The sequence below is a fragment of the Gopherus flavomarginatus genome, chromosome 1 (assembly GCF_025201925.1).
Source record: "Gopherus flavomarginatus isolate rGopFla2 chromosome 1, rGopFla2.mat.asm, whole genome shotgun sequence".
NCBI lineage: Eukaryota > Metazoa > Chordata > Testudines > Testudinidae > Gopherus > Gopherus flavomarginatus.
This window is the reverse complement of record NC_066617.1, coordinates 321913312-321926052: the sequence shown is the minus strand read 5'-3', so window position 1 is coordinate 321926052 and position 12741 is coordinate 321913312. Positions and strand designations below refer to the sequence as shown.

Below are 12741 nucleotides of genomic sequence, written 5' to 3'. Positions count from 1 at the left end.
GTGTCTTCACAGGTGGACAGTGCATATGCCCAAGACAGAGACGCCGATGTGCCCGCCATGATTTTCCACGAGCCCCAGGCTCAGGATCACGGACCTCAACAGTGGGCATTCTGGACACCTTGGGCATATCATCAGGCCCAAGGTGCACATCCAGGCCCATCGCGCTATGCCACATCAGAACACCGGGTGCCGGAAGCCACCATAAGCCGCCCTCCTCCTTCTGCTTCGGAGGAAGTGTTGGTCCAGCCACAGGACTCCCAGATCCCAAAAGAGACAGAGGTTGTCCACCAAGATGACCCCTCGACTGACCTGCTTGTCCCAGGTCTCTCCTCATCCTCCTCCCCTGACGAGGCGGTAGCCGGAACGTCATCTGTAGGCCCTCCACCAATCGACCTGAGGGCCCACCAGGACCTCCTCAGGCGTGTCGCACAAAATATGAACTTGCAAGTTGAGGAGGTCCTGGAGGTAGAGGACCCAGTGGTGGACATTTTATCCTCTGATGGCCCCACAAGAGTGGCCCTCCCCTTTATACGAACGATCCAGGCCAATGCCAATACGATCTGGCAGTCTCTGGCCTCTGTCCCACTTGCTGCCTGGGGATTGGAACGTAAATATATGGTGCCCTCCAAGGGCTACAACTACTTATATGTCCATCCCCCGCTTGCTCCCTCATTATCCAGTCTGTCAACGAGAGAGAATGCCATGGCCAGCAGCTCCAGCCCCGAAATCAAAAGATATGAGGCGCATGGACTTGCTGGAGCGCAAAGTCTATTCTGCAGGGGCGCTCCAACTCCGCGTGGCTAATCAACAAGCCCTCCTTAGCCGCTATAATTATAATACCTGGGCAGCGGCGGACCAGTTCAAGGAGTTGCTCCCACAGGACTCCCGACAGGAATTTGCTGCCAACCTGGATGAGAGGAAAAAGGTGGCTAGAACCTCCCTCCAGGCTTCCCTGGACGCCGCGGACTCAGCGGCCAGGACCCTAGCCTCCGGGGTTACTATGAGGCGTATCTCATGGCTGCAAGTCTCAGGCCTTCCCCCGGAGCTCCAACATAAAATTCAGGACCTCCCCTTTGAAGGGCAAGGCCTATTCTCCGATAAGACAGGCCCTAGGCTGCAAAGCCTAAAGGATAACAGGGTCATTATGTGCTCACTGGGCATGCGCATGCCAGTGACTCAGCACAGGCCCTTCCGCCCCCAGCCACATCGCTCTTACCCTCAGCCCAGACAGAGACAGGACTTTGCTAGAAGGCGGGGTAGAACCGGTCGCCAGAGGCAGTCAGGCAACCAAGGGGGCCAGAACCAAGGTCCCTCCAAACCTTCCACAGGGCCAAAACCCTCCTTTTGAAGGTGCACCTGAGGGCATCGTACCAGTGTCATCAAAGGATTCGTTCCCTCCTTTTTCCAACCGCCTCTCCTTTTTTCTTCCTGCGTGGTCCCAGCTAACGACAGATCGCTGGGTTTTACGCACGCTGGAATTTGGGTACCACCTCCAATTTATTTCATGCCCCTCCTTCCACCCCCCTTCCTTGTCCCTCTTCAGGGACCCCTCTCACGAGCAACTCCTCCTCCAGGAGGTGCAGACGCTCCTTGCCAAAGGAGCCATAGAGGAGGTACCGGAACACGAATGGGCACGGGGTTTTCCTCCCGCTACTTCCTAATCCTCAAGGCAAAGGGGGGTCTCAGACCTATCCTTGATCTGCGGGAACTCAATAGATACATGACAAAGTTGAAGTTCCGTATGGTATCCCTGGGGACCATCATCCCATCCCTGGATCCCGGAGACTGGTATGCCGCCCTCGACATGAAAGATGCGTATTTTCATATAACCATCTACCCACCTCATAGGAGGTTCCTCCGGTTCGTAGTCAACCGCCAACATTTTCAGTTCGCAGTCCTACTGTTCAGCCTCTCTACAGCCCCAAGAGTGTTTATGAAATGCATGGCTGTAGTCGCCGCCCACCTCCGCTGCCATCGGATACATGTTTTTCTGTATCTAGACGATTGGCTCATCCGAGGGGCCTCCGAGGCACAAGTGATCCATCATGTCCGCATTGTCAAGGACCTTTTCCTACATTTAGGCCTAATGATCAATGCGGAAAAGTCCACTCTGATTCCCACTCAGAGGATAGACTTCATTGGCGCCACCCTGGATTCCATCCTTGCCAGAGCTTGCTTACCACTGCCCTGGTTCCAGGCAATGGTGGCCATCATCTAGAGTCTGCAGGCTGCTCCCTTGACTTAAGTTCGCACTTGCCTCGGACTTCTGGGTCACATGGCAGCCTGCACGTTTGTGATGAAATACACCAGACTGCGCCTCCGTCCCCTCCAATTGTGGCTCAACTCAGTGTATCGACTAGGCAGGGATGCCATAGACATGGTCGTCACCATTTCCCCCGAGCATCCTAGGCTCCTTCGACTGGTGGCTGACCCCCACCCTGGTGTGTGCAGGCCTGCCGTTCCATCCACCCCAGCCCTCTATGTCCCTGACGACAGACGCATCATCTGGGTGCTCACCTCGGGCATCTACGCACGCAAGGCCTTTGGTCATCTCAGGAACTGGCCTTGCACATCAGTGTCCAGGAGCTGAGAGCAGTCCGCCTTGCTTGCCAGGCGTTCCAACAGCACTTGCAAGGCCATTGTGTGTCAATATTCACCGACAACACAACAGCCATGTACTATATAAACAAACAGGGCAGGACAAGGTCCTCGACCCTTTGTCAGGAAGCCATTCAACTATGGGACTTTTGTATAGCCCACTCTATAGACCTCATAGCGTCCTTTCTCCTGGGGGTTCGGAACACTCTGGCGGATCACCTCAGCAGATCCTTCCTTTCTCACGAGTGGTTGCTTCGCCCGGACGTTATTCTTTTGGTCTTCCGGAACTGGGGATTTCCCCGTGTAGACCTCTTCGCATCCCGCGAGAACAGGAAATGCCAGGTGTTCTGTTCATTTCAAGGCCTATCACAGGGTTCGATAGCGGACGCCTTCCTGATACCGTGGACGACTCACCTGCTATATGCTTTTCCACCGTTCCCGCTCGTCCACAAGGTCCTGCTGAAAGTACGCAGGGACAGAGCCCGCTTGATCATGATTGCTCCAGCGTGGCCCAGGCAGCACTGGTACACCATGTTGCTAGACCTGTCAATAGCCGACCCTATCCCACTACCTCTTCACCTGGACCTGATAACTCAGGACCATGGCAAACTGCATCACCCAGATCTACAGTTCCTCCATCTCATGGCATGGCTCCTGGTGGTTGACCCAGTCTGAGATGCGTTGCTCTGCCCCAGTGCAACAAGTACTCTTGGGTAGCAGAAAACTTTCCACTAGAGCAGCATATCTGGCCAAGTGGAAGCGTTTCACATGCTGGTGTGGAGAACGCAACATTCTTCCCGCCGAGATCTCCATCCCCACCATCTTGGACTACCTCTGGTCCCTTAAACAACAGGGCCTAGCAGTATCATCTTTGAGGGTGCACTTGGCGGCCATTTCTACCTTCCACCCAGGGGAGAATGGTCGCTCGGTGTTTTCACATCCTATGGTATCCAGATTCCTCAAGGGCTTGGAGCGGCTCTACCCCCAGGTACGCCACCCTTCCCCAACCTGGGACCTCAACCTGGTTCTCACTAGACTTATGTCGACCCCATTCGAGCCATTAGCAACTTGCTCCCTTCTCTTTCTGTCCTGGAAAACCACTTTCCTTGTGGCCATCACATCGGCAAGATGAGTTTCCGAGCTCTGGGCTCTCACGGCGGACTCTCCATATACTGTGTTCCACAAGGACAAGTGCAATTGCGACCACACCCAGCCTTTCTCCCCAAAGTGGTATCAGCCTTCCATGTTAACCAGGAGATCTTCCTTCCCGAAACCACATTCATCGTGCAGGGAGCAACAGCTGCACTCCCTAGACGTCCATAGAGCACTCGCTTTTTATATCGAGCGGACAAAGCCCTTCCGCAGAACCCCCCAACTCTTTGTCACGGTGGCAGAGTGTATGAAGGGCCTACCTGTTTCCTCACAGAGGATTTCATCCTGGGTGACATCGTGCATCCGCGCCTGTTATGACTTAGCTCATGTTCCGTCGAGCCACCTCACAGCACACTCTACCAGGGCTCAAGCCTCATCTGCTGCTTTCCTGGCTCACGGGCCCATCCACGAGATATGTCGCGCAGCTACCTGGTCCTCGGTCCATACCTTTGCCTCTCACTATGCCCTGGTTCAGCAGTCCAGGGATGATGCAACTTTTGGCTCTGTAACATCTCACTCCGACCCCACCGCCTAGGTAAGGCTTTGGAATCACCTAACTGGAATGGATATGAGCAAGCACTCGAAGAAGAAAAGACAGTTACTCACCTTTGTAATTGTTGTTCTTTGAGATGTGTTGCTCACATCCATTCCAAACCCGCCCTCCTTCCCCACTGTTGGAGTAACCGGCAAGAAGGAACTGAGGAGCAGTCGGGTCAGCAGAGGTATATATCTGGTGCCATGGCGGCGCCACTCCAGGGGGCGACCCAGCCGACCCACCGGGGGGTTGTTAGGGTAAATATCTTCTGACGAACGTGCACGCAGCGCGCGCACACCTAACTGGAATGGATATGAGCAACATATCTCGAAGAACAACAGTTACAAAGGTGAGTAACTGTCTTTTTTGATGGCTGGATCCAGAATGTGATACCGTTCTCCCTAGCCTGCAGCACAAGAAAAGGGGAAGAGGATGGGAAGGGAAAGAGGAAGAAGCAATCTCCTTCCCTCCCTTCCTCCACACACATTGAAGGCAAGTAGAAGGGGGACAGGGAACTTAAAAAACCAGGAGGAGCATATGGAGACTAACCTAGCTAGTTGCTCCAGGTCAGGGGCAGCTCTAGCTTTTTTGCCGCCCCAAGCACAGCAGTCAGGCTGCCTTCGGCGGCGCACCTGCGGAAGGTCCCTGGTCCCGCGGATTCGGCGGTATGCCTGCCGGAGGTCTGCCAGTGCCGCAGCTTCAGCGTACCCACTGCTGAATTACCACGGAATCCGTGGGACCGACGGACCTCCCACAGGCAAGCCACTGAAGGCAGCCTGACTGCTGCCCTCGCAGGGACTGGCAGGCCGCCCTCCATGGCTTACCATCCCAGGCATGCACTTGGAGCGCTGGTGCCTGGAGCCACCGTTGCTCCTGGTTAAGATCTCATCTGAACACACGCACAGCCCAGAATGTCTCCATTGCTCCACCATTGAGTAATAATGGGAAGCATTGGGGCCCTTCCAGTTTTATGACTGACATGTTTTAGAAGGCATGATTAAATCTGAACAAGTCTATTTAATTAGCTGAACAAAGGGATGCTTCCAAATATGCACAGCAGGATTACTTCAGCTTTAGAGTCCTAATACAATTCTATTTTGCACTCTGTAAGTAGGTAATTTTCCCAACCTGCACTACAAACACAATCAACACAGTAAGTAAGGTCCAAACAAGGCCTCTTGCTGTGTTTGATCTTATTAACGAAGAAATGAACAATAAGATAATGAAGATCAGTTTAAACCTTCTCCCTCTGGCATGATTACTTCTAAAGTGAAGCAGATTAAGTGGTGAGTCAGCAGAACTCATTTAACCCTTTCCCAACAGCAATAACTCTCGTTGAAAAATGTTACAGACTTTTACCAGTTTGTTACCTTCTTTATAATTATCCTTAAATCACAGACCTTCATCAATATCATATTTGTCAGTGGATTGGAAAAGTTAACTCCGGGTAGTTTAGTAAATTTCTTTGTCAAAACTGAACACAGCTTTTGGGTGTAGGACTATATATATTTTTCCTTTCTGTTAATTTTCTCTCTTTGTCTAGCAAATACTAGTGAATATATTAACAACTTTTGATACAATAGATCAATTGATGCTTTTGTTTCCTCTTTGGGAATTATGAAATCTGAATGGTGGTAGTTTTTAATGAATCCTCTCCAAAGTTAACCAGATATAGAACGTTGCAGTGTTCCATCCTTTCACATCTGCTCAATGTACATGTCATACTGTTAGTGGAGACTGTGAGACTTTTGCAACAGCACTTCCTACTGTTTCCATCAAACCTCACTTCTATAATTTTCTTACATCCAACTGCCTAAATAATGTACAGTTCCAGGGGACAGTTAGGTAGCTTTGAATTTATGGAGGAAATGCTGATGGGCAGGGGAAAAATAGAAGAATTTAGGCACAATGTGACTCTTTCCTCTATTAAAGGATATTTTTTATTTTGAATCAATGGCTCACCCTCTCAAGCTGTTATAAAATCAATTTTCATAGAGTCTCAGAAAACAACAGTGACCAAAGTTTCTTTTACCATCTATGGTTGATGTGTAGACTTAGAATTCTCCCTCACTAATACAGACTGTGCCAGGTTTATCTCTACCATGTGGTGGTGGTGGTGGTGGTGGTGGTGGTGGTGGTGTTGTTGTTATATTACAAACCCTCCCTCTACGCCTCCCCAGATTTCTATTGAAGCATTTGTTGTTTGATATGGATACATAATATGTCTGTTAGGTGATCTGGTCTGTAAGGGACATAGTGAAATTTCAGCCCATTTAGGAGCAAGTTCTCCTGTTAATCAAATGTTTTAGATCCATAAAGCAATAATAAATTGCTCACAAAGGGGGAAACATTCATTTTAGAGTTTGTTAAAGAAAGTTGCCTATTGTTCATTGATTCATTCAGTATAGACCATATGTCTGGGATCTTCAAACGTTACAAATGAATTGTCTTTATACTTGAAAATGTTTTGGGGTCTGAATATGCAACTTGAAGGAACTATACAAGAAGCTATTTTGATTGCATTACATGTCACAAGCAAAAGTTAATGCTTTTTTTTGTTTTTTTTTTTTTAAGAATGAGGATTATCACATTCTGGAATTATGAAACTCATTATCCAAAATCTGTTTTTTAATGACTGTAAGCGGTAAAACTATCATCCTTCTGTTTAAGGTGGCATTGCTAAGTAGCTTTTTGGTAACATTTCAAGAGGAGATGATTTACCATAATAGGGATTCATATTAAATCATGTTTCTGAATGAAGGAAATCAGTTTATAGAGAAGTTAGATAATTAATGTGACTGACTTTATTATGCATATGACAAAACAAATTATGTTGTTGGCTATTTTTTCTATATAATTTAGGCACAAGTGCAAATATAAAGGATTTCTTTGTCTCTCTGTTGAGCCCATAAGTTATTCCCATAGCACATATATTTTCTGATAAATATCTCCACCTTTCTGATTAGAAGCTTTCTTACCCTTCCAAGAGTACACTTGTTGGTACATTTGTGGAAAAAAAAAGTTTTTGTACTAGATTATTCATATAACCAGTTCCAGGTATTTATCATGATAAAGTACATATAATCTTCCAGAGACTGTTATCTCCATTATTTGCTAATTCTAGAATACGAGATGTAGCGTCATCCATTGAAAAGTGTGGCAATTTCCTGCTGTGGATTGAAAAGTATTACTGAAAGCATATTCTGATATCCTGAGATCAACACATTTTTCATCAGAAAACTCACTTTGTTTTATTCAGTATTAGTTTACATGCATACTTGCCATTGTGTGTATCGTATATTTTAGCTGTTGTGCAGGCAACCTAATGTGTTCTAGATGGGACATGGTATAGAGGAGATGTACGAATGGGCTGAAGTATCCTTTATATTTGCCTTGGTATGTAGGGGAGTTGGAAATAGGCAAGAATGGAGAGAAATTTTGTATAGCAGTACACAGAATTTTGCAAGTTTAATGTCAGCCCTGCGGCAATCCGATGCATTTTAGTTACTGGTAAGTTTGTTAAATTCTGTTTGAAAAATGTTCATCTTGGAAGATGGCCTTCTAAACAATATGACTTCCATTATGTTAACAATAACCATTTTTAAAGCTTCTTTTTGGCTTCATGGTTCTGCTGATAAAATAAATTTTATGCGTTAAAGGCTTCAACTATAGCTATAGCTATATTTGCTAATATTTTGAATGGCCGACTTAATACAATTAACTGTTAGTTTGACTAGCTCTAGAATTATACAGTATTAAAAACTAGGGGCCTAAGCCTCCTGATGAGAAGATATCTTCTCAAACAAGGCCCTTATAATTCAGTGTCAGAGAGAGTGATTACTTGTTTATTTTAGTACTATCTATGCTTGGCTGGGAAGTCAGTCTCAATAAGTGTTAAAGTGGAACTTACGGAGGGGTTGAAAGGAAGTGACTTTCACATTTATGTATTAGTTAGGTCCTTCAGGTAGCCAGATAAAACTTTCCATAGTATAAAACATACATGTTAGATAATGTACAGTGTATAAAAGAGGAAAGGCCTGTCTGTCCTCTTTTATTTAAATAACCGCTCCTGTACAAAATATGAATTAATGTAGTCTGTCCCTTTTCCAAGCCAATGACTGAAATGTGTATGCAATACTTCCACAACAAACTTAGGCCAAGCATATAATTTTTCTGTCCTTTCCTTTAATCATTTAATTTCTATACTATATGTGCAATGGCAGTTTAAAAACAACTATTTGTGATGTGACTTTACAGATCTTTCTTATATCATTTGACATGTTAGACGCTCCTTAATAGCTCTGTATTCTGTTTGGTAATATACATAAACCATTTTTTCTCTAGTTATGTTTAACTGTGAGGCTAAAGGTAGTCAACTCTGTTGTGTCTTATACAGAATGTGCCCCAAACTTCTTCATGGTTATATCTTTAGGTGAATGTGAGATGGCTCTATTTAACCTCTAATTTCTCTGGTACTTGTAATTTTAATTATTTTAGGTTTGCAGCGGCCCATTAACATGTTCTTTCAAAGATTTGATTTATATTGTATATGGTACTAATGGCTTTTCCCCATAAAATATCATGTGTTTATTGTGATGGTAGTTGTCATATATATTTACATTATAGTAGTGCCCAGAGGCCTCATACGAGACTGGGGCCCCATTGTTCTAAAGACAGTATGAATATATAGTAAGAGTAATTCTTTATCAGTGATCTTACAATCAAAATAGACAAGATGAACAAATGGTTAGAGGCACAGAGAGGTGAAGTAACTTGCCCAGGGACACACAGTAGGCCACCGGCAAAATTGGGGAAAACCCAGGTGTTCTGAGTCCTAGTTTACCTCCATATCAAATAGTCCATCAACCATTATAATTTCTAATAATAATTTCTGATTTTTATATCAATCCTATTCATGATTAAAATTCTAGGGCTTAAGCTCACAATGATTTATGCTTTTCCTTAACTTTACACGCATGGTGAGCAGTCCTGTTGAAGAAAAGGGGACTATTCACAGTGCATAGTATTAAGTACAGGTATAAAATCTGTGCAGGATTGGCATATTAGGTTCTGACTAGTTTAAACAATTAAATTTCTAAATATATGTCAAGCTGAAATTTTGTATATGTCAGTTTTTTGTAAGACACAGTTTGCCTCTCCTGAGCTGCTAAAGAGTAAAGATGTTCACTATAGATATACTTAATAAAATACAGTGCTTTACTATCAGGATAAAAAATAAAGCTGATTAATTTTACCTAATTTGAAATCAATGACAGTTTGACAGATTGATTTGATTAAAAGCTTTTGTACTGTAATTGGATATTATCTGTGTTCTTTACTGCTGATAATTTGTAGAGGATACTGTGTGTGGTTTTATACTGATTATTGTACAATACTAAAGCGAGACGAGACACTATATCCTGTTCACAGCATGCATTCTGACTACACTGTATACTTTCACCTCAGCGCGGCTCACCAGGAATACTGCTTCCTGTTTCCCTCCTCATGCTGATAATTTTTTTGGTGCTGACATGGATTACCTGGTCTCAAAATGTTTTCCGAAATAAGTTGTGTTTGAGGAGCAGTAGAACCTTTAGTTAGATTCTTTAAGTAAAATTTAAATTTGTAAAGTGTAAGGTTGATATTTTCTTTAATTCATTCTTCTACAGTTGCCAATACACAGATTAATTTTTCAGGGAGAATTCATATAACAAACTAAATATATGGGAACAAATAGATATTTGCCTCTAAATTTGAATGAATTTTTGTTACTTTCATTTTAGAAGGGCTATATTTAAGGCCCCTGCCTTTGGTACACTATATAGTTCATTTGCAACAATCCAGCAGCTCCCTGGCTTATTTAAAAAATCATCCCATGAAAAAAAATGTGCTCCTCTTTTTAATCTCTGCCATGAGTTCCTATTTTTCCCCTTCTATGTACTTCTGAACAACAGGTGAATGCATTTCTTTCTCTTCCTCTGACTCCACCTTATTAATGCATTAATTTTCCTTGCTACATTGCTCTGACGCAGCTTTGTTAATTGATTTTTTTCCCCCTCTCAATTAATTGGTTTCTCACACATCCGTTTGTCTATCACCCCAGGTCCTCACAATATATATTTTCGCCTTTGTTTTGGCAAGTCTGTCTTCTGTAGTCTCTCCATCTTTTCTTCTGTTCCTTTTATGACCCCTTGTTTTGTCTCTCCATCCCAGCTAAGCACCTCATTCACAGAGAGGGGCTAAGCACTACTGGCCTGGAGGCTGGTTTCCTTGATTCTCCTGAACTGGTCTCTTCTTTACACTTTTCCCAACAGGTGAAACTGATCTTTAGCCCATACTAAGGTGCACATTGGACCATGTTGTGTGGCCAGATATTGATGCCTGGACTGTGTCCTCAGGGTTGTTGGGAAGGAAGTATGAAGGAAACACTCAACACCGCAGCTCCATTGTGCTATGTTCTGGATAGTATTGCCTGCATATCGTATCAGCTTTAGTAGTAACCATTGAGACTGGAGTGATGGTGTAGAGTGGCCACAAGTTTGGTCTGAAATTTGCAAGATTCTCTTGATTTTGAAGTTTAAAAAAATTGCTGAGACAGCCCTCGTCTATACCGATCTAGATCTGTCAGCTGGATCTCACTCCTCATTTCCTGCTTCATCCAACTGCCTAAGACTTTGATAGCAAGTTCTGGAAGGGGGTGTTTAAAACCTGGGACTGTCCTGGCCAAAGTAGGAGAGTTGACGTAGATGATCATCACTCCTAGTTTGAATATGATCACAAAAGTAATGTAATATGTGAATAATTGACTGAAAACTATTCAATATAAAATGTGAAATTTCTAGTCTCATACTTAGGCTTAAAGTGAACTTTATTTTTGTTTCTTCTCACTTAATAACTGGTAACTAGTGAAAACACAAAAGATTGCTTTTAGAACATTTTTAATCTGACTAATGCGTGTACTTTACATGCAGTGCCACCCTTTTGGCTTTCCTGGTCGAACTTCTTAAGAGTTCAGTAGCCATGCAAGAACAAATGCTGGGTGGAAAAGGCTTTTTAGTCATTGGCTACCTCCTTGAAAAGGTAAGTAATATTAATATTATTCTTAGTATTAATACTATCATTCTGAAAACCTAGCTGAATACAATATTTTCAGTCATGTATTTTTTGTGCTACTAGTCTTTTAGTTCTCTGTGCTAGTATCTAGGAAGTTCTGTAATATTGAATTATTTTATATGCTGTTTACAGAGTGCTTTTCTTCTTTTTCAGCCTGATAGTTCATGTCATATACTAATGTTCAGAGATCCCTTTTCTCTTTCCTCATATTTATTAGTAACTTCCCTTTAAGCTCAGATAAGTCTTACCGCTCAAATCCTGTGTAGAACTGGAAAGCCAAGTTTAAACATAGTGGGCACTCTTTAAAACAGGGTCGGCAACCTCTGGCATGCAGCTCGCCAGCGTAAGCACGTGGTTCGCTGTCCCAGGCCAATGGGGGCGGCGTGAAGCAGTGCGGGCGAGGGATGTGCTGGCCATGGCTCCCTGCCACCCCCATTGGCCTGGGATGGCGAACCGCAGCCAGTGGGAGCTGCGATAGGCCGAACCTGCCGACATGGCAGGTAAACAAACTGACCTGGCCCGCCAGGGTGCTTACCCTGGTGAGCCGCATGCCAGAGGTTTCCGACCCCTGCTTTAAAAGTTCCTCCAGTTTTTGTTTATTTTTATAATTTCATTTTATTTATACGTAAAATCCACATCAAAAGGAGTAACTCTCTCTTATTCTAGGCACCCATGAAAATTCCTTAAATATACAGTTTTGAATAGATGAATGCTGTAATGTCCCTTCAATCATTAATTAACAAAACAATAATAAATGGGCTACCATCAAGATCAGTCTCCTTCCAAAGTCTTCCCATTTCTTCATATCTAGGAAAAACAAATGAGTCTTGCATCATGTCCTTAAGTTCACTAAGCTTGGGTTATTTATGATTAGATGAGTAGTGAATCTGAAACCTGAGGAGTTCTTGTCAAATGTGCTCTACCAGCTGCCTCCTTGACTCGGGAAGGGATGGACTTCTCTACCAGTAATAGACCTAGTACTGGTCTACAAGTAGTTGTCAACCAAGAAGAACATATCATCCAAACCCATGCTGTTGGAACAAATGATCCCAACACCTCCAAGCAGAGATGTAGTATTTGTTCCCTCCAGAACTTATCTTGCTCCCATGGTGCCAGATAGTTCAGACCAAATTCTTGAAATTTAGTCGTCAAAGTAATTTTCCTCATAATAGAAGGTATTTGTATCAGCAGTCAAGTGGAGACAGTTTAGAATAGCCAAGCTGTCCACCACTTGAAACAAAATCACTGACTGAAACTTAGTAGATGCTATTGTGAAGCAAAATAAATGTTCCTTTCCTTGTGCTGCCAAGGCAAAAGACTTTAAAAACACTTTAATGAGCCCT

At 44.0% G+C, this 12741-nt stretch overlaps 1 protein-coding gene across 10 annotated transcripts in view; it reads left to right on the top strand.

Annotated features, from left to right (window-relative positions):
- Positions 1-12741, top strand: part of NBEA (neurobeachin) — an 881590-nt gene that overhangs the window by 236731 nt on the left and 632118 nt on the right. For all 10 annotated transcript variants that reach the window (XM_050937106.1, XM_050937099.1, XM_050937102.1 and 7 more), the window contains exon 11: positions 11257-11365. In XM_050937106.1, coding sequence (XP_050793063.1) covers positions 11257-11365 — 109 coding nt within the window. The remainder of the gene's footprint in view (positions 1-11256; positions 11366-12741) is intronic.